Here is a 23,687-nt window from a genome sequence, read left to right as displayed (position 1 = left end):
ATCTGCTGCTGGACGCTATTTGGTGGTACACCTCCAGGCGAAACTACCACAAGTTGAGATCTACAATTAAAAGCATCAAAGCTCCAGAATAGCAGAATTACACCTAAGGTAATTGCAACATCCTTTGCAATTCAAGCTGATATAATATCTGAGATCAATTGTTCCATACCTATGGTGGATAATCTTACAATGCAGGACTTTAGGAATTCTTTTACTTCATATAAAGAAGGAATTTTAGCAGAAGAAAATTATGACGACCAATACATACCTTTTTTTTTTTTTTTTTTTTTTTTTTGGTAATAGCAACCAATGGGCTTCATCATTAATATATTCTTAAAGAAATGGTTTGAGATTAGAGCAAACAATAAGGAACTTGCACAAGCCATAGGAGATGCAGTAACAAAGATTCAAAATATTGAAAATGACAATAGAGAGCTAAAAAACAGAATGCAGAATATTGAAAATGACAATGGAGAACTTCAAATTAAAACACAAAACATAGAATGCTTAGAAAAAAAGGTCCAGAATATTGAAGATGGCAATAGAGAGCTGACAGGTAGAATACAAAACATGGAACATAAAACCAAACCAAAACAGAAACAATGCAGTGCATTAACATGCTAGCAGAAACAGCTTCTTCCTGGTCGGACAAAGCTACTAATAAGGTTAAAAAATTGGAACATCAGATGGAAAGAGTAGCAGATAGAATCTGTTCCATGCCTGAGGATAATGGCAAGCTAGCGGATAGAACATTGTTTCTGGAAGGCAGTTTACATGCCATAGATAGTATCTAAGGATGAGAATATTAAAAACATGGAATCATTCGTAGTTGGAGAAAGCAAGAAACTGACTGATGCAATGAAGTCTCTAGAAAGTTATTTGATTCAAGAAGTTCAGACACTCAAAGAAGCAACAGTGAATAGATTTCAGGCCTTAGAAGACCTTCAATCAGATACATCAGAAGAAGAACTACAGGTAACAGGGCATGAAAGAGACTTAAAATTTTCTACACCATTTAGGACTAGGGAGGCTTTCCCTGTATCTGTTAATGAAAAACCAGCAATGAAAAAACACCCGAAAGGTGTCATTGCATATCAGTGGGAACCAATACGTATGAAAGATTTAAAAGGTATAAAGGAAGCAGCAGTCTCTTATGGCATGCACTCACCTTATGTGAAGCAATTAATAGAATCGTCGGCAAGGAAAAACAAGGTAACCACTAAGGATTGGATCAATTAATATCAGCTGTCCTCGAAAACTCCTCTCAATTAGAATGGAGGGCTTTATGGAGAGAGGAAGCAAAAGCTCTTGAATTTCAGGGCTTAAAGAAAGGATATAAAGCTTCCCAAGATAAAATTCTTGGCGAGGGTCTTTAAGCTGACCCAGAAACTCAAGCTGGCTATGATGAACACATCTTGTCTCTATGCATGCAGTACAGCAGCTTTGAATGCTTGGGATAAGGTTCATGAACTAGGAGAGAGGATAGAATCCTATACCAAGATAAGGCAAGGACCCAGAGAACGCTTTAGTGTATTCCTAGAAAGATTGTCTAGGGCAGTACAATTAGAGACAGCAGACACAGATTCTAGGTGAATACTCATAGAATCATTAGCTTATGAGAATGCGACTCCTCAATGCAAACAGGTGCTTTGGCTTTTAAAAATGTGATCATCACCCTTGGATGAATGGGTCCTATATACAGCCAATATTGAGTATAATGACAATAACACTGAAGCTTGGGTAGGAGAAGCCATATCTAAAGGTCTGAGAACACATCAAGATAACAGAGGTCTTAACTATGGTGACAAAGAAGCTTGGGTAGGAGAAGCCATCTCCAAAGGTTTGGAAAGATATCAAAATGTCAGATGTTTTAACTGTGGTAAGATTGGACATCTAAAACGAAATTGTAGGCAAAGCATCTCTAGAAATAACACTCCCAGGAATGAATCGAACAGAAGGCCTTAGCCTTCTGGGTTATGTAGAAGGTGTGGCAAAGGCCAACACTGAACAAATGAGTGTAGATCGACCAGAGACAAGCAAGGAAACCCTTTACAATCAGGAAACTCCTTGAGGGGCCTCTCAAAGGCCCCCATGTCAAAGGTGGTTCAAACACTGTGGAGGACAATCTCCCACAGGATGATTAGAAAATCCTGTGCCTATTGTAAAAACTCATACTGCTCTGGATGACAAACTAGTGATGGAAGTTGAATCAAACATGAAATAAGGAAACAAATAACGTATATTTTGGCAAACCTCTATAAATAGTCAGACGCCTAGAATGATAGTTAAGATGACTATTTGGAGGCATTGTTGACACAGAGGCCAATATAACTATCATAACTAATAAATCTTGGCCTTGAAGATGGCCTCTGCAAGAGGTAAATGTTCAATTCTTAGGGATTGGAACCCTGTCTCAGGTAAAGCAGAGCATGAGATGGACTGAATGTATAGGACCTGAAGGACAGACAGGAAGGTTGAGACCACATGTGGCTGATTTAGCAATAAATTTATGGGGTCGTGATCTATTACAGTAATGGAATGCACAGATTAACATTCCTCCAGTATTAGATAGGAACCATAAACGACCTCATGATTGTGGAAAAAAATGTATTAAGTGTTATACAAGACAGACACCAAATATTCAGGCTGTACAAAAACAGAATACAAGTGCCAAACAAACAGAGGAACCAAAAGCCCTACCCTTAAAATGGCTAACAGATGAACCTGTCTGGGTAGGGCAATGGCCTATGACCTTTGAGAATTTAGAGGCTTTAGAAAACCTGGTTCAGGAACAGCTAAATGCTGGACATTTCGAGGAATCTACCAGCCCTTGGAACTCTCCTGTATTTGTTATCAAAAAGAAATCTGATAAATGGAGAATGCTTATAGACCTGAGAGCCATCAATAAAGTTATCCAGCCAATGGGCTCTCTACAGCCTGGAATGTCCTTGCCTTCTTTGATACCTAGAGAATGGCCTATTATAGTTATTGATTTAAAGGATGGCTTCTTCACTATACCTTTACAAGAACAAGATGAGAAATTTGCCTTCACGGTACCTAATTACAGTAATTCTCAACCGGTGAAGATATCAATGAAAGGTTTTGCCACAGAGAATGCTAAATATCCCAACCCTGTGCCAATATTTTGTGCAAAAACCATTGGAAATAATTCGTAAACAATTTCCACAATCCATATCTACCATTACATGGATGATATATTGTTAGCTGATTCTAAAGTAGAAATATTATAAAACATGTTTGAGAAAATAAAGGAAGTTTTACCTTGCTGGGGATTATAATTGCACCCCCCCAAAAAATACAAAAAGGATTATCAACTACCTAGGATATAAAATAGGTCCATAGAAAATTAGATCACAAAAAGTACAGATCAGGAGAGATTGCTACCAGACTCTTAATGATCTTCAAAAATTATTGGGAGAGATTTCTCAACTGCAAACCATTATTGGAGTATAAGGGCATGATTTGAAAAATTGAAAATGGCCCTAAAAGGGGACAATGACTTGAATAATCCACGAATACTACCAGCTGAAGCTGAAAAGGAATTAGAATGGGTAGAAAAGAGGATACTAGAAGCACATGTGAACCATATGGATCCAAAATTAGACTGTATTCTGGTTATATTACCGTCTAGAGAATATCCTTCAGAGATTTTGATGCAGAAAGAAGATATCATATTAGAATGGATATTTCTACCACATAAACAGAATAAAAAGCTAAAAACTGACTTGATAATATAAGGAAAATTAAGACTTCGTCAATTAACAGGAAGGGACCCAGCAGAAATTATAGTACCTTTAACTAATGAGGAAATTTCCTCCTTATGGAAAGATAATGAATATTGGCAGAGAGCATTGCAGTAATTTTTTTGGGAATGATTAGCAACAATTATCCCAAAAGTGAAAGAATCAAATTCATTAGGAAAACTATCTGGATCCTTCCACGCATTGTAAGAAAAACACCTATTTCTGGAGTTCCTACATTCTACACTGACGCAAACAAATTTGGTAAGGTAGGATATAAATCAGGAAAAATAAGTAAAGCGGTTAAAAGCCCTTACAATTCAGTACAAAAGGCAGAATTGTAAGCCATTCTCATGGTACTTATGGATTTTACAGACCCCTCAATATAGTTACTGACTCTCAATACGCAGAGAGAGTCATCTTACACAACGAGACTGCAGAATTTATTCCTGATGATACAGAATTAACTTCATTGTTTTTTACAGTTACAAGATACTATCAGATATAGGACTCATCCTATATATATATATAAAACACACATCAGATCCCATAAGGGTCTGCCAGGCCCTCTAGCACAAGGCAATGATGAAATTGATCGGTTATAATAGGAAGCATGCTAGAAGCCTTGGAAACACCACATGAACAACAAAGGTTTAAAAAAGGATTTTTCTATCACTTCGCAACAAGCCAAGGAAATAGTAAGGAAATGTCCTACTTGCTCATTCCATAACCAAACTCCTTTACCGCCAGGCAGTAACCCTAAAGGTATAAATAGGAATGAAATATGGCAAATGGATGTGTTTCACTTTGCAGAATTTGGAAAATTAAAATACAAACATCACACTATAGATACATTTTCAGGGTTTCCATGGGCCAGTGCTCTGAGCGCTGAAAAGGCTGATTCTGTTATCACACACCTATTTGAGCTAATGGCCATTATGGGCATACCTGCACAAATAAAAACTGACAATGCTCCAGCATATGTCTCCAGCAAATTGAAACAGGTTTTTGAGTATTATAATATAAAGCACATAACTGGTATACCACACAATCCTACAGGACAAGCAGTAGAGAGATCCAATCGTACTTTAAAAGAAATGCTCCATAAACAGGAAGGAGGAACCAAGACACCCAAACACAGATTGCATAATGCTTTATTAACATTAAACTTTCTTAATGCTGATGAAAAAGGAAAAACAGCTGCAGAAAGACACTGGAAAATAGGAAAAGCTTTTGAACTAAATCAGCCAGTATACTTCAAAGATATATTGACCTCGGTATGGAAACCAGGATATGTATTACATTGGGGTAGGGGTTCACATTTGTATCTACAGGAGAAGAAAAGCTATGGATACCATCTAAGTTGATTGAGATCCGAGTTGAACAAGAGAAACATCTTAATGAAGAGAAATGACAAGTCATCCAACAAATTGGGTCCCATGAGATATGTGGAGAAGTATTTTGTTCTTGTCCTTACAGGAAAACAGAGAACACCCATCTTCAAATAACCAAGACACTGAACATGTAGGTACCTACAGAAGAGAAGATAGCTCTCCAGAAAGAATCACATAATGAAGAAGAATCTGATTTATGGTAAAAAATATTTAATTCTAGTAAACTATTTCTATACAGAAATCTATTTCTCTTTACTATCTAGTATTCCTCTAGCTTCAATTCATGTATACCAATGCTGGCTTTGGAGTGGATTTGGCTTTCCTTCTCTAAATTCAAGCATGTTGTTAAGATTCAATTCACAGTTTCTGCCTTAATATCAAGAAACCAATGGTGTAAAGCACAAGAACACAAAATCTGAGGACTCATTTGCTTATATGCAATTTTCTCTCTGAAATACTAATTTTCTCAATCACATTTTAATGCTTATTGTTGCCTTTCCCTATATGCATACCTTAAAACTTGAAAATTTTATGAGATACTGATGTTTAAGTTTTCCACAAGGAATAATACCAATTCCTAACATCAATCTTTGAACTCTCTGGAAAGAAGATGGGGCCCCACTTTGTCATTACCTGAACCTGATGCATCTGGACTACAAACATCACCCTAAAATCGGTTTGAGACTGTTTTTCTCGAGACAACTCCTGACTAGCTAGCTATAATGGTGCACATTCTTATTACTTCCTGGCCAGAGTTTCAGATAGAACTCCAGTCAAGCATTTCCTGCCACACAGTGACTAGCTACATGTGTCAGAGCCAGTTCTGTTGAGAAATTTGGTTGCTAAAAATTTTCTTCCTACAGGATCCCATGGAGCAATAATCATCCCATTTCAGCAGGAAGTAACCTTAAGATAATGATGCCCCTTTCCCCATTCTTGGAATTTAGGGATAATATTCATCTTCTTAGGGTTGGTTTTAGTTACTTAGGGTTGGGTATGGAAGGTGATGCTTAGACTCGGGTAACTCTTTTAGACAGGAACAGGGTATGGTTGGGAAAAGTATAGGGATATAGGTAGATTAGCTTATTTTCTTGTGAATTATTTTAGTAATAGTGAGATATTAGTATTATAGAGCTTACATTGTTATAGATTCTTATATGTGGTAACCTATGTAAAATTAAGTTTATATTCCCTTCCCAGAAGAATTGTATATTATATTTCATCATATTGTATAAAAATCTTTCCATTTGGAACTCCCTGGGTTGGCCCCTGATCCTGCTGCTCCTGTCTCCTGTCCACATCGAGAGCACCCTTGGAGCTCTGATACACCCCCACCCATCCACACCGCCAGCCTACCCCCCCCTACCCTGTGCCCTACCCTACCCACGGTCCTGCCTCTCTGGTTGAGCACTGGGACAGAGGGTGGAGCCAACAGTCCACCCTACTTCGGAGACTTCTCGGAGCAACTCTGAACAAAGGAGACCTGACTATCCACGAGGGATCACCTGTAATTTCCACCTGCTTGGTCTCTGACCCCTCCTCCAGTCCTCTGCTGGAGTCCCGGGCCCCTCACAGAGATCCGCCTATCTCTTCGGAACCACTGTGAGTACCTGCTGGCATGTTCTACTGGATCCTCATCCTTGACCCCATCCCTGGGTCCCTGTCTGTGGAGAAACCTCCTAGAGAGCTTGGACCACACAGAGCTACAGATATTGAATCTCAGACCCACATAAGCCCAGTGGGGAAGTACCATAGGGGGGGGGGAGACACCACCAACACCTACTGGAAGAAGCTATGGGAAGAAGGCAATACAAGAGGACAACTAACAACAGAAAGACAAGCATGACACCACCAGAATCTAGGGAATCTACACCAACTAGAACGGAACACAACAACAAAGCAGAGGAAGCAGAAGGGTACGACTTAAAAATTACCACCATAAAAATGATAGAGGCCCTCAAAGAAGATGTGAGAAAATCCCTTAAAGAAATGGAGGAAAAAACAAACAAAAAAGTGGAAGAAATGAACAAATTCCTTAAGGAAAGTACAGAAAACCAAGAAAAAAAAAATAAGCAGGTAAAGGAAACAGTTCAAGACTTGAAAACTGAAATAGAGAAAATAAAGGCAACACAAACTGAAGGAATGCTGGAAATAGAAAAGATGGGCAAAAAATCGGGAACTACAGACACAAGCCTAACCAACAGAATTCAAGAGATGGAAGAGAGAATCTCAGGCACAGAAGATAAACTAGAAGAAATAGATTCATCGACCAAAGAAAATCATAAATCCAACAAATCCTTAACACAAAACATCCAGGAAATGTGGGACACCGTGAAAAGGCCAAACCTAAGAATAATAGGCATAGAGGAAGGTGAGGAAGCCCAGCTCAAAAGTGCCAAAAACATATTCAACAAAATCATCGAGGAAAACTTTCCCAATCTGAAGAAGGACATGCCCATGAAAGTACAAGAAGCACACCGAACCCCAAATAGGCTGGACCAAAGAAAAAAGACCCCTCGACATATAATAATGAAAACAACTAGCATACAGATTAAAGAAAGAATATTAAGAGTAGCAAAGGAAAAAGGACAGGTAACATATAAAGGCAGACCTATCAAAATTACACCTGACTTCTCCATGGAAACCCTCAAGGCCAGAAGGTCCTGGATAGATGTTCTAAAAGTATTAAGAGAACACAGATGCCAGCCCAGGCTACTGTACCCAGCAAAACTCTCAATCACTATAGATGGAGAAAACAAGATATTTAATGACAAAACCAGATTTTCCCAATACGTATCTACAAATCCAGCCCTACAGAAAGTTTTGGAAGGAAAACTCCAACCCAAGGAAGGTAACTACACCCACAAAAATGTAGGCAACAGATAATCCAACTACACCAGAAACCAAGGATAAAGCAGAACAAATATATTCACAATACCACTGCCAACAACAAACCTAAAACAAACAAAACAAACAAGCATCAACATATCAATGGTCCTTACTCACCCTCAACATTAATGGTCTTAACTCACCTATAAAAAGACACAGGCTAACAGAATGGATACGAAGACAGAATCCATCCTTCTGCTGCATACAAGAAACACATCTAAGCTTCACAGATAGACATTACCTCAGGGTAAAGGGTTGGGAAAAGATTTTCCAATCAAATGGAAATAAGAAGCAAGCAGGCATAGCTATCCTAATATCTAACAAGTTAGATTTCACACCAAAATTAGTCAAAAGAGATGAAGACGGTCATTTCATATTCATCACAGGAGAAATCCATCAACACAAAGTCTCAGTTCTGAACATCTATGCCCCTAATACAAAGTCACCCACATTAGTAAAAGAAACGCTACTAAAACTCAAAGCTCATATAAAACCTCACACACCTATAGTGGGAGACTTCAATACACCACTCTCAATCAGAAACTCAACAAAGAAACAAAAGAACTAACAGAAGTTATGTCTCAACTGGGGTTAACAGACATCTATAGAACATTCCATCTAAAGACAAAAGAATATACCTTCTTCTCTGCTCCACATGGAACCTTCTCTAAAATGTACTTTGTTATATAAAATAAATTAAAATAATTCTTCCATTTGTTTTATGCACATTATCCTTACCATATTCTATGTATGTATACTTTTACTTATGTTCAAGACATTTTGTATATTGATAAAATTTAGGATATTTTTATCATGCTGCCCTTTATACTTCTATCTCTGGTCTAGACATTTCTACTCTACCTCTGTTTTAGGGATATATATATATATATATATATATATATATATATATGTGTGTGTGTGTGTGTGTGTGTGTGTGTGTGTGTGTGTGTGTGTGTACATAGAATATTGTTTAGGTATTTGTCCCTGCTTTACTCAGGGAAGTTTCAATCCATTTTTTAAGCTAAGTTCCTGAGTATTACAGATTATCTTTACCCATGTTTCCTATACCTATGAGATTAGTCAGACATAGATGCTTAATCTTCAAACACTTCATAGACCTGCAGAACATGGCATTTAAATGTTTTAATATTAGTACTCCATTGACATGAGACACTATTGCTCCTGACAGCACCATGCACTTTCCCGAAAATATGTTGGACCCTGTTGTTACTCCTTCTGGAGTCCATCCTCGCTTCAGCTAATGGCTTCTTGGGCAAAGAACTGCCCCCTCCTTGACCACTGATTTGGACGTGCGATCTTATGTACTTGCAAGAGACAAATATAGAAGACTGCTGGGCCTTGCCAAATCAGGCTAAGACAGCCTTTCTATCTCCCTGCTGTTGTTGTCATCTGTCAGGTACTCTTGGCCTTAGCCAAATCTGGGTGTACCAACGTTGCTGTGAGACCTAGGGTGACTGTCCAGGTAGCTTGCTGTTTCTGTCCTTGCTGCACCTTTTGGAAGTTGCCCATCCACACTTCCTGTCTACCCTAGTATTGTTATTTTCCTTTTCAAGTTTTGATGAAGTTGAAGATTAAACTATCACAACTATTATTTTCTCTTCCTAGTTGGAAACATTAGGTACTAGATCTAAGCTTTCCAGCTTAGGACAACTCTACTGTAAACTCAGTTATGCCTTTACCCTAGGACTAGATACGTAGGTCTTAAGTTTGTATGTTCTTGATTTTCTTTTTCTTAGAGCACACTTGGTATTCCCTGTTTTGTATATAGTTTTGTATCAAGCCTAAATCTTTTCTTTAGACTAAAAGGGGAATTGTAGTGAGATACTCACTTTGCCCACATCAGTGGCATTGACCACGCCCATTGGGGGTGGAGACAGGGGCAGAAGTGATCTGGGGAACTAGGTCTGAGGAGGAGACTGGGAGTACTCTCTTGCTGGCTGGACGCGGAGAGAAGAGCATCTGGAGGAACCTGCTGGTGTTCATCTGTCTAGGTTGTAAGTTATTTCTCCCTGAATAAACATCTATTCAGCCTATTTGTTTCTCCTGATCCTTATTAAAACCACAATAAATCTGTTTTTGCAACTTAACTCCTAAGAGCAACAGAATGACTGAGCTTGGTGATATAAGCCTGTCATCCCAGCTACTTAGGATGCTAGGAAAGACGTACTACAGGTTTGATGTCTGCCTAGGTACACAAGTAGGTTTGAGGTCAGCCAGGAAAATCAGTGAGATCCTGTGCCATAAAAGGGGGAGTGGTGCAGATGTGACTTCTTGATGATAGAAATTGTGGTGACCATGCATAGGACCCTGAATTCAATTCCAGTTCTGCCCCAGATAAGACAACTGGCTCTTCGAAGATATAAGCAAAATCAACAGGCCTTGAGATGGATCAGAAAAAGGAGAAGACTTACGTAAAATTAGAGATGAAAACTGAGACATTACAACAGATACCACAGAAGCAGTAAGGGTTAATTAAATTTAAAATGAAATGCCAGCATACCCGAAAACATAATATAAATGGATAAAATCCTAGACACATGCACCTCAGCAGTACTGAGGAGAAATAAAAAACTCTGAAAGACCAATAAAGAGCAATGAGACTGAATCAGTAACAGCAACTTCTCTTCAAACAAAGCCCAGGACTAGATAGCTCCACAACTTATCAGACAAATGAATACTAATTCTCCCTCATATACACTAAAAAGATAAAAGAGAAAGGAATTCTTCTGACTTATTCCATGATACCAAACTGAAAAGAACACAATGAAACAGAAAGCAATGGGCTAATGATCTTCATCAAAACAAATGCAAAATTCTTGGGTAAAACACCAGCAGTTAAAATAGAATATTACACAAAGGATTTAGCTATGTTCAAGTGGGATATATCCCAAGAATACAACATGCCTTAACACATACAAATCAAACTCACCATCAGGTCATACATACATACACACACACACGCACAAACTCACATATGCTATCAAAAAACAAATTGCAAAAAATGAATTATCACCTCAGTAGACACAAAAAAAGTTATTTGGTAAAAATTTAGCAAACTTTTATGGTAAAATTGAAAAGATGACTCCATTAAGAACATATTGCTAAATGTACTTCATGAGTTCGAGACACTATAAGTGGTTCATGTGGTAGATAAATTACTCATAACTTTCCACACAGAATGAATCATCTTTTCAATATAAAAAGATAGCATCAGCTAAATAAAACTGTCTCCTTAAATGACTAGGAATCCATTTTTAAATAAAAGGAATATTTATGTAGAAATCTCAACATGTTTAGTCATTCCTTGGTATCTATAGAGGAGACTGTTTCTAGGAAGCCCCAGAAAGCACAAAAACTTAAAAGTGGTTAGGTACTTTACATAAAACAGCACAGTATTTACACAACCTACACACATCTTCATGTCTGTGTTACTCAGCCTAACACAGGTTAAAGGCTGTGTGTGATGTTGTTAGATGTTTAGAAGACAACGAGAAGGACAAGTCTGTACACACTTCAAACAGACACCATTTCATTTCCAAATAGTTTGGATATATTTTTGGGTGAATCTGCAGAGGTGAAGTTCATGGATATTGAGGTCTGATTACATTCTCAAAATTCTCCTAAATCATGTTTGTAGATTACTTTATGAACTAGTAAATGCAGACTATTATTTTCTATCTTTGAAAATTACCAATAATCTCACTTAATCAGTTATGAGAACACAACTTTTCCTTTTTTTTTTTGCTACTTATTTGTACAGTTTAACAAATTTTGCATCAAATTGTTTTTTTACAACATTATCCTCATTTGTTTAATTTGTAAGGTACACTAGTAATACTTAATCACCAGATTGTTTCCTATTTAGGCTTAATTCTCTTTTCATTACTTTCAACACAATTATCTTCAAACTTCATTCTATGGTTTACTGACCATTTAAAAACTAAACAGTAACCCTGTCTTGAAAAGCCAAAAAACAAAACACAAAAGGTACTCCCCAAAACACAATCCCCCCAAAATAAATAAAACAAAACAACAACAAAAACAAGAAAATAAACTTACATTAGAGAAATCTGTGACTCTTGACATTAGTCCGAGTGCACTGTCTCTCTTGGAGTAGTCTGCAGCGCTAATTTGCACAAAATTTCGAATAGCTGCTGATAATAACCCATCACTCCATTCCATAGTATTAATGTCCAGATGTCCATATAGTTCACCGAGAGTGACACATTTTGGATTCAAAACACAAACATCTACTTTCCCTTTCTTCCCTATAGCCTGGGAACAGGGAATGAGAAATCCAGAGTTGTTTTAAAAGGAATTAGTTATAGTACAATTACTTAGTTTTTTGCACAGTAACTGCCAACAGGTTTTAGGAGAAATCTTTTACATCAAACAAAACATCTTCCATAAAGGTAGCAGTTAACAAGACAAAGTAAAAATGTACTTGTCTTGGTTAAATAAGACACACTATAAAAACCATTAAAAGAATCTAAATAGCACAAGTAGCTGCACTCCATTGCAGGAAACATACTTTGATTGGGATGTGGCATGCTGGGAGCTGGGGCAGAGTGCAGTGAGGCCAGAGAGAAGGGTGCACCCTTAGTCTACGTGGATCTTATCCATGGGTGCTTGGGCTCCACCTGATTCAGACTTAAGCAGGGAAAGGGGCAGACATGATGTTGGGAAATACAGCCTCACACAATGTAAGGCAAGGGATTATAGGTACAGACATGTGAGTGGTGGGAATCTTTGGGAAATAAGACAGTTAAAAAACAAAACAAAAACAAAACAAAAAACCGGGCTGTACATACAGAGGATCCATGAGAATTCACAGATATCTAATATCTATCAAAACACATCGTGTTACATCAACCAGTAAAAAGACAAAATAGAGACTAACAGTCATTTTATTTTTTAAATTTAGTTTTATTTTATGTGCATAGGTGCTTTATCTGCATGTATGTTTGTATATTGTGTGGCTGTGGCTGTGCCCGTAGAATCCAGAAGAGGTATCGGATTATTTGGAACAGGAGTTAAAGACAGCTGGGGCTTCCATGTGGGCAATGGTCCTTTGGAGGGATAGGCAGTACCGTTATCTGCTGAGCTGTCTCTCCAATGCCCTAACAATCATTATATAAGTTCTAATAATAAAAAACCCAAAGTTTTGGGGAACAGAAACTTATAAATATGATAAAGAATTTCTAGAAAAAATAAACAATAAATTATTAGAGATAAATATAACATCATATTGAAGTATTAAATATATTTCCAGTAAAATAAAGAACAAAAACTATAGTTGACACAGTCTTGGGGGATAATCAACTTAATAACAAAAGAAAAATCACATAAATATTGGAAAAGAGGTGTAATTAATTTTATTTGAAGACAACTGAATTAATACTCAAAGAATGAATTGGAGCTTAAATTAATTCAGTAAAGAGCCAAATACAAAATATACAAGTCAACTCCTCTATTTTACAGTCCTCATCACCAGTTTGATTATCTAAATTTCAGAATTCTCACTTACTACAATGATTTCTTACTACAAAACTTCTAGCAACAGATCACGTAAGTAGTTAAAACACAAATTTAGAAAGAATAGATAAGGTATTATGGGTGCAGATGGGAAATGTTTTTTTTTTTTTACTTAGCAGGATACTTACCTTTGAGTCAGAGTGACTTTCTTCAAATGATAAGATAGATGCAACAGGAAGGATTATTAAGGCTTTCTCTAAAATTCTCCTGACGGTTGTCTTTCCTCCACCCGTTGGGCCCACGAGCATCACACTAACACAAGCCTAAGATGAAATCCACACATTAGTGTGCTGAAAACTATTTAACATTTCTCTACAAGTACCTGTCTTGCTTGTACTCATCCTCTCTTCCTTCGTATGACTGTCCAATCCACAGCAGTCTGGCCCTCTGCTTTATTGTATCGGCTAAGAAATAGCCTAATCAAGAATACCTTTGATTCTTTTGCGGGACACTCTCTTTTACCTCTCCCCCCCTTCTGAACTACTGGGCTCTGTAACACATGATTTTTCTCTTTATTTTTTCTTTATCTTTCCATGCTAGACTTTATTTTTTTGAGAACAACCATTTTTGTTGCTCTGACTTCTTCGTCGTTCCTTTTAGTTTCACCAGTTTGGCCTTAAGCATGACCCAGGTTCTAATGGCTTTTCTACTGCATATGTTTTCTCAGGGCCTAGCTTGCATTACTAAGCATTTTCACCCCCCCCCCATGTCTCTCAGGCTTCTCTCTCGACTCAGCAAAACCTAACATCTGCTTCCTTTCCAAACTTGATGCTTCCTGTATGTACCAATTTATCAGAGTAGGATATTGATCTTTTTCATTCACCTCTTACAATTTTCTAGCTCTGATATTTTGGGGGGAGGGGCTCCCATGATGTAATAAGTGGCCTTATAAGCAGAAAAGGGCAAGGGGTGTAGTCCATGGTAAAATGTTTGTCTAGGATCCTTAGTTCAATCCTCAGTACCACACAAACACAGGGGAAAAAATCACAGGAAAAACCCCAAAACCAAAATATATTGCCCACATTTATAGATGCTCCAGTCCTCACCCCCCATTCCCACAGTCATTCACAGGTCAGATGAGTGACATCTGCTAATGGATAGCAAAACAATGATGCTGAACCAACCACCTGTACTAGTCATTCCAAACATTAAGGTGTAGATTTGTGAGAGCTAAATGACAACTGCCACCTTCATCATTCCTCACCTTGAACTTGATATAGTTGACATTTAAGAAAGATCACAACAACCCTCCTCGTAAAACAAAGGACTCCACTTTCCAAGCAAACAAACTTTGCTCCCCTTTGCATTTTTCAGTAGAAAACTGGCCCAGGAATGACCTTGTCTCCCTCCTAGAAACAAGCCCATTTTCCTTGAGAGTGGCATTCAGATGGCATCAGCTCACTGACTTGCACTAGCCCCTCCTTATTGGGTGTTGCAAAAATCTGTGGACCCCTGGATTGATGCTTCAAATATCAAGTGGAGGGACCCCATCTGGCACTCTAAGGTAGATTCAGGTGGCAAGGGGTTTTGTGTAGCTGTTTGGACCTAGAACATTAGATGGTATACACAGCTGGGACTGATGCTGACAGTGGTCTTGCTCTGCTGTTCCGTGATCTGATGACTGAAGCCTCAAGTCCAATATGAGTGTGTTGGTTTGAATGTAAATGGTCCCCATAAACTCATAGGAGTTGGCTCTATTAGGAGGTGTGGTTCTACTGGAGTACTGTGGCTTTGTGGAAGCTTATCACTGTGGAGGCAGGTTTTAAGGTCTCATATATGTTCGTTCAAGCCATTCCCAGTGTCCCACATTAGGACTCTCAGCTCCTTCACCACCACCATGTCTCACCACGATGATAATGGACTAAACCTCTGAAACTGTAAGCCATCCAATTAAATGCTTTTTTTTTTTTTTTTTTTTTTTTTTTTTGTAAGAATTGCTATGGTCACAGTGTCTCTTCACAGCAGGAGAAATCCTAACTAAGACAATGAGGTAAAACAAATGTGTTTGGGTTCTAGGTCTTATCAGCAAGATTAATTAGTGGCCAATACAGCATTGTACTCTTGGGAACATTCACCAGAAGCTAAGAGACTGTATAAATGAGAGGTTGGTGCTCTTGGGGGACATTCTTTGTGGGTCATTAATATTCCTACATGCTTCTGGAGCAGAGGCATTGGCAGCTTACGTTTTCAAGGATGTAAGACAGACTTTGGTGATGAGGGTGCTCCGGATTGACTGTAGGGTCTTATGCATGCTAAATATGCACTCCAACACTGAACTACACCCCATCAAGCACAGATTTGGTACCCAGAATGTGTATTGAAAAAGTCTTCTTCAGAAACAAAAGTTGGGTATTTTTGATGCTAGTATTCTTTTAAGGCCAGGGCTGGGTGCACTAAACTCAAGGTTCTCATCACATGTACTGCCCAAGTACAGCAGCTACCAATCCTTGTCTCCCTTTGACAATTACATTTTAGCAAGTGGTTTAAATATGCTAGTCTGGCTACTGGTACTGTTGTAACAAATTGCTCTTTGTCTTTGACCTAGGAATCTAGTTCCTCTGCCCATATGAACATGGGACAGGTTAACTTCACGAGCCACAGTGATATTTAAAACTGTGTGGTATAGTCATAGATGGAAAGAGGCTCCAATAAACTGATACATCAATTTCACGAGGTGTGCAAACTGGATGTGTTGTGTAAGTAGCAAGCCAGTGAGGAAAAGACACCAGAAAACTGTCTTTTTGGGGAAAAAAAATCTCTAGCTGATACCTTAAAAAATAACTCCAGACAATTTAAAAATGGAAAATGAATTTTTTTAATTTTGGGAAAAACTCAAAGATAGCTGAAAAGATTTTCTAAAAAATAGGACGCAAAATGCTGAAACCATGAATAGAGCCTACTGCACTAAAATTGTCAATGCAACCTGAACATAGCAACACTTCTAAAAAGTTGAGAATTTACTCATAATACACACAGCCACAAAAGAATTATGATGTAAAATTCATAATGAGAAGCATATTATTTCCTAAGAAAAAGATAAACAACCAAATGAAAAATTACTATAGTATAAAATTTGGCAATTCACATAAAGCGCAAACAGCTAAAACTATTTAAAGAGACATAGACTCTCACAAAGAATCAGGAGCACACACATTCTAGTGACTGTGAAAATATACAACATATATCCATGGCCAGGAAGCACAGAAGTTTAAAGATGGTGTAGCCACAGGATGCAGGCTACTTTAGGCTACACTTGTAGGGCTCTGGCAAGTATATATTAATGAATAAAAGAAAAAAATCAATTCAATCTGTTGAATTAAGGTGAGATACAACGACTAGGAAAACAATATGCCGTTGTACTTAAAAGAGTATGTAACCCCTTCTCTATTGTTCTTACTGTGTTTTCACATTTGATCTTACTGAAATTCAGGTAAAGGAAGGACCTGATAACAAGCCATTCTATACTTACCTGGAGTTGATGGTACAATTGTATGATCTTTTCTTTCTGAGGTGGCCAATGTTGAAAGCTTAATTGTTCTGTTGCAATAGATATTGCTTTCTAAAAGGATACAAACATATTAAAGTACATTATAACTTGAATATCATCTATCTGCCACCTATCTATACATCTACTATCTATCTATCTATCTATCTATCTATCTATCTATCTATCTATCTATCATTCATCTGCCTGTTCATCTGCCTGTCCGTCCATCCATCCATCCAACCATCTGCCCATTCATTCACTTACCTATTTCCTGAAGTCTTGGGAATAGAAACAAGGCCCTTGTACAAAGAAGCCTATTGATGTACCTCTGGGAGACACCCCCAGCCCAAACCCTCAATTGCAATCCTTTGGAACCTCTTAGCTACTTTTAATTATTATAGTTTACAATAGTATTTCTTCATTTTTCTTAGTTCACCAATTTCTTTGTAAATAATGAAAACCATAATTTTTTCTTACCAGAATTGTGCAACACACAGAAAATTTTATATTCACAGACCTTTGATAGTGAATTTATAAACCCTCCCCTCAGATGAAGAATCCTCATTTTCAGATTTATTAATTACAAAATTATAAGCACAAAATAACAAAAAAAGGACTCAGTAACTCAGCACACTGTGTTTGTATATCAGTGCATGTACTTGTAACAATAATAAAGAAAAAGAGGCCATCAATTTAGAGGGAGTGAGGTGGGATACAGGAGGGCTTGGAGGGAAGGAAGGGGAGAAGTGATGTACTTGCATTTTAATTAAAAAGATATTTTAAAAAGTAGCTACAAATACTCACCCTACATTAAAATAAAATGTCAGAGGTCTTTGTATCCCTTTGCAACTTTAATCACCATTATAGTAGTTTTCAATTTGTAATGATTATTTTAATGTTTCAGTGAGAATGTTCTAAGACAATAAGTAAAACTGATAGGACTGTAAGCATGATATACTTCCTTAAAATATCCAAAACAACAACAAATAACCCAGGGATCCACGTCTCCTTAAGGAGGTGTGTCTTGGGTGGATATGATTGATACTTGATCTCCCACCTGCTCTCCAGTCCTTGCACCCCTATAATGACAAGGACCAAGCAAACAAAGGAGACAGACTAAGAACTGCATGTGGAGAACAGGCAGCTCCCAGGTAAGACCAAGAGAGGCAACATCAAGTAGAGCTGGACGAGACCGCTCGCCTGAGGCCCCAGACTCCAGCAGTTGAGATGTAGGGGCTGTGAAGGCAATCTGGGTTCAGGAAAGAAGTCACAGAGGCATGGAACTGGAACCATACAGATGCACGGATGAGTCACACAATTACAGTCATCAATAGATATCTGGTCAACTCTTCCCTTTGGCTACAAATCTTGTACTTTGGACTGCTTTTGAATAAACCTATAATCTTGCTTTTAGTTATTCAGGACTATATACAATGTTCCTTGGAGGGGTTAAAAAGAAGGGGGTGGGGAAAAGAGGATGGGAGAGCGAAATTTAGAAATGGATAAAGAAGAGTTCAAAATAAAATAAAATAAAATAAAATAGACTAAGTCAAAAAATAGACTAAGTCAAAAAATAGACTAAGTCAAAAGCTAGAAAAGCAATCACAGGAAGTAGTGTGGTGCATGTCTTTAATCCCAACACTCAGGAGGCAGAGGCAGGTGGATCTCTGTGAGTTTGAGGCCAGCTTGGTGTATAGAGTTGAGTTCTAGGACATCCAAAGCTGTTACACATAAAAATCCCTTTCTTTAAAACAACAACAGCAACAACAAAACAAATGAATAAAAAGAGTAATCATGTGTGATAAAAGGTCAATTCAGCAAGGTGAAACAATAGGCATAAAGTATTTGTACCTGATATTGCTGTCCCTAAAGTGATAGGGTAAACACTGATGGACTTCAAGGGAAGGGTACACTCCCACACAGCCAACAGCAGAGCACTTAGCATTCTATTTTCAGCATAATCTGAATACCCAGATGAAGTTAACCAAGAAATGGTAGAGTTAAACCATATCCTGGGCCAAGGGTCACAGCAGACCTTCATAGACCACTCCATCCAACAGCTGCTAATGCCGTCTCCTCAGCAGCACACGGAAAACTCTCCATATGCATCTTATATTTGACCACAAAAGCAAGCATCAACAAACTAAAAATAAATATGAAACCACATCAAATATCATATGCATCTTATAGTCAGCCACAAACCAAGCATCAACAAATTAAACAAAACAAACAAACAAACAAAACCACATGGAATATCATTTTTGGCCACAACAACATAAAATTAGAAATCAGCAACTAGAGACACTTGAGATACTAAACAAACAAAGGAAAGAAAACATGGTTCAGAAGAACCTAGGGCTTGTGTACACACATGTACCACTGAGAACATGTGTGTTCGTGTGTGAAGACAACCTTCAGGAGTCACTTCTCTGCTCTTATGGTAGGATCTGGGGATCAAACTCAAGTTGTCAGGCTTGATTGCAAGCCCCTCACCTGCTGAACCACTTCACTAGCCCAGGAATTATAAAGTTTATTGAGTATGCCCAAAATCATGCAGTTAGAGCAAAAGTAGAATGTAGTGAAGTTTATAGGAATAATCACCCACCACCAAAAACAAAGACTTCAGGGCTGGAGAGATGGCTCAGAGGTTAAGAGGACTTACTGCTCTTGTAGTGGACCTGGGTTTGATCCTAGCACCCACGATGTGGCTGAAACTGACTGCTAATTCCAGATCCAGATGATCTTGTGCCCTCTGCCTCCTGCAGGCACCAGGCACAACATGGTGCACAGGCATACACGTAGGCAAAAAACACCCAGACACATAAAATATGATTTAAAGAGAAGATTTCAAATAAATAACCTAATATTGTACCCTGAGGATTAACAAACAAAAACAAGAGTAACCCAAAGTCCAAGTTAGCAGTAAGAAAAAATACCAAATAAGTGCAGAAATAAGTACAATAAAGATTTAATATACAAGTGACGAATGACAGAAGCTTCAAATCAGTGTGAATAATGTGTACATGTGTAACGATGATGCATGTGTTCATGTATGCACATTCATGTGACAGGCAGAGGACAACCTAGGGGGGGGATCCTCAGAAACACTGTCTACCTCTGTTGAGCCAGGGTCTCTCATTGGCTGGAGATCACTAAGTAGGCTCTACTGACTGACCAGTGAGCCTGCCTGTTTCCACTTCCCCAGCGATGGGTTTTAAATGTGTGCCACCATGCCTAGCTTTTTCTGTGACTTACAGAGGTTCAAACCCGGCTCTTCAGGCTTATAAGTAAGACAAGCACTTTACCAACTGAACCCTGGAGGTTTTCCTTTTAAAATAAAAAGAATTTATTGAGATAGACAAAGAAATGAGAAAACTCATATAAATAAAGCTAGCAACCAATTAAGAAGACATCATGATAGCTACCACAACCATAAAAAGGGTCATTAGATAAAATTATGAACTATTGCACACAACCACCACCACCAACAACAACAAAAAAAACCATCAGAATGAACTAATTTCTGAACATATACAATTTACCAAGACTGACTAAGGAAAAAAATTAAATGCCTGAGGAAACCCATAAAAATAAAGGATGAGACTGAATCAGTAACAAAACGTTTTCCATTAAAGAAAAGCCCAGGACCAGATGGCTTTACAAGCAGTAAAAGACTAACATAAGTCTTTCCAAACTCTCTTCTAAGAATATGATGGGAAACAACTCTTTTAAATTCACTGTTTGGGGCCATCATATTTTGATGTACAAACCACCACAACAAAGGGATGATAAAGACCAATATCCTCATGGATTGCAAACATCCTGGATAAAATACTAGAAATGAAACCCCACAGCACAATCAAAAGCTGCCTCAGTGTGACCTGTGGGGGATTCACTCTGGGAACGTAGGATGCTCTCTAGTGTAGAAAGCAGCAAATGTCCTCACACTAACAGAGCAAGTCAACAAAGCCATGTCATCACCTACACACACACACACACACACACATACACACACACACACACTTGTTTGGAGAAATTCTAGTCTTACAAACTCCCATTAGAAAAAAAAATTTACCTTGAATTAAAAAAAAAAAATCTTTCTAAAGAGAGAGATGGCAAGGAGTTTAGAAGCAGAGGCTGGTTAGTTAAGAAAGCCATAATGTGTAAGACCAGACTGCTGGGTGGTCTAAGAAGAAAGCATACACCAGGGAAATACGTAGCAGGATAATCTCAAAAGCATGACACAGAAAGAATTACACTAGTGCTTTGTTCACCCCATGCTACTACTGTCTGCAATGTGAAATGACATACACGTGTCTGTCCATCTGCACAAGGCAATTCCAAGGAGAACCACAGATGTAAAAATTCACTTATTTTCAGACCATAACAGAGCAGTTATGATCATAAATCTGCTCTGAATGGGTCTCAGTAGGAATTCTTGTGAGCCTTCCTGCATTATCTATAGTCATGTTTGCTACATGTGCTTCATATATGCTAAAACATAGTATGTAACCTATGATTGCCATGTCAAATTAATTCCATATTAATTAGTCAAATTAATTACATATGCCACTGATACAGTAAAAGCAGCTATAGAGCTGCTTATATTGTTCTTTCTGAAATAACGAAGGAAAAAAAAACACCCCTCAAGTCAGGGCTAAGGCAAAGTAAACCAAACATTTTGAAAGTCAAGATAGCTGGGAGATAGGAAGCAACAGAGGCAGAAGGAATAGGGAGAATATTAGCAGGAAGGGCAGAATATGCTGGAAGATGACCTGGCTGCCAGATGAAGGAAGCCAGTTTTTGTCAATAATCTTGATTTTGTATGTAAGGCAATGGCAAGTCAATGCTGGTTTTGCTCATGCTATCACACACATCTTAGGGGAGGAACTCAGAAAGCTTTGTGGAAACACCCCAAGTGCAGTAAACACATATGAACAAAAACAGTTAAAGTCTCCTAATAACAGGGAGCAATCGCCGTGCTTTACAGCAAAACTCAGTATCATCACTTGAGGAGGACTCCACACACAGCACCCCCCACTACCTATTTGTTCTTTCCATCAGTCACAGTGTGCTTAAAGCACCTTCCCCTCCCCTGGTAAAAATACGTCAGCAAGTGCTTTTACCCCCCAATCCTTCAATGTACTTGACACGAGCAGAGTATTTCAGAAAAGACCCATTGTACTGAAGCTCACACCTGTCCCACCAGCCAGTGTTTCCCATGGCCATGTTACCTCCAAAGCAAGGTGATGCATTTTTGAAACTGCCACTCCAGGAAAGACATCTTCTATGATCTTTTGAAAAGGTTGGACATCTTCAGGAAGGAACTTTGATAAACTAGCTTTTTGGATTGCCTCGATAATGATCAAAGATTCATCTGCTTCGGAAAGATTGTCACTGTAGCAGTTGAAGAAAACAAACCTGAATCATTTCTGCAGTGGCCTTTCCTCACCCCAAACCCTCCTACATCCCTTGCTTGCTAAATGAAAGCTTTGGAAATTCCTATAAGGAATACAAGGGAGGAAACTGCCTGTGTAGGCAGGAAAAATTACATCTCCCCAGTGATGTACTCAATTCGTAGAATCGCTGAATACTTTTTAACAGGGTAAAAGAATGAGTTTTTATCCGATGCAAAAAATGTTATTAGTCTTTATTTTCATTTAGGAAATATTTTAATTGCATATTCAATGCCTTTAACAAATAAAGGAGTTTCCAATTGTCTTTCCTTTTTCTTCATTAAAATGTTTTTGTTGTATATGTTTAGTATACATGGAGCTGCTTCACAAGAAAAGTTTACAAGAGTACATAATATACATCTAATCACTATATTATATATAGATATACTACATAATATACATTGAGATTATTCCTTCCACATTCTTCTCCTTCCCATTAGTTCTTTTTGCTCTTCTACAGAGTTTTGTGTCTACTTTTAGGTCATATAGAGGCAGATGTGATTTTATGTATCTATATGAAATCTAGGAACCACTTATGAAAGAAAATATGATATTTATCTTCCTGAGGTTGGCCTAAGTTGCTTGGCTTGACTTAAAGTGTGCTCTTGCTTTTAAAAGGAGTTTATCCTACACCACCCATGTCTGGATGCAACCACTGCTGTGTGCAGCATGAGTGGCAACTATTGTCTGCTACAGTTTGTCATGTTTTTTAAATCCATAGAAGTAATTTCTAACTTATCCTTACATAATCATCTTTAAATATTTTGAGATAAGCATATCCTTATCTGTTATTACAAATACATTCTTTTGTCAATTCTAGATTTTTCTTTTTAATGTGTGTGGGTGTTTGGCCTACATGTCTGTGTGCCACCTGTGTGCAGTATGCCAGAGGCCAGAAGAGGACTTGTCACAGACAGTTGTGAGCTGCCACATAGGTGCTGGGAATTGAACCCAGGTCTTCTGGAAGAGCAGCCGGTGCTCTTAACTGCTGAGTGAGCTCTCCAGCCCCTGAGGATTCTAGATTTTAAACTTAAAATTCTAGATTTTAAGTTTGTGTTGACTGGCAACACAAGGGATATAGAATGACCATGGAGACACACTTCTACTCATGTCTGGGAATTTCTATACTGGGTTAACTCTGCTC

At 38.1% G+C, this 23,687-nt stretch overlaps 1 protein-coding gene across 1 annotated transcript in view; it reads right to left on the bottom strand.

Annotated features, from left to right (window-relative positions):
• The window catches only part of Dnah14 (dynein axonemal heavy chain 14), a 199,959-nt gene that overhangs the window by 96,737 nt on the left and 79,535 nt on the right, over nucleotides 1-23,687 (bottom strand). The window contains exons 34-37 of the mRNA XM_051185777.1: nucleotides 22,322-22,484; nucleotides 17,070-17,159; nucleotides 13,729-13,863; nucleotides 12,125-12,340 (exon numbers count right to left, since the gene is read on the bottom strand). Of these exons, the coding sequence (XP_051041734.1) occupies nucleotides 12,125-12,340; nucleotides 13,729-13,863; nucleotides 17,070-17,159; nucleotides 22,322-22,484 (604 nt within the window). The remainder of the gene's footprint in view (nucleotides 1-12,124; nucleotides 12,341-13,728; nucleotides 13,864-17,069; nucleotides 17,160-22,321; nucleotides 22,485-23,687) is intronic.

This window comes from Phodopus roborovskii, unplaced genomic scaffold, assembly GCF_943737965.1.
Source record: "Phodopus roborovskii unplaced genomic scaffold, PHOROB, whole genome shotgun sequence".
Lineage (NCBI taxonomy): Eukaryota > Metazoa > Chordata > Mammalia > Rodentia > Cricetidae > Phodopus > Phodopus roborovskii.
The sequence above is the reverse complement of the archived record's forward strand: the minus strand, read 5'-3'. Positions and strand labels throughout refer to the sequence as shown.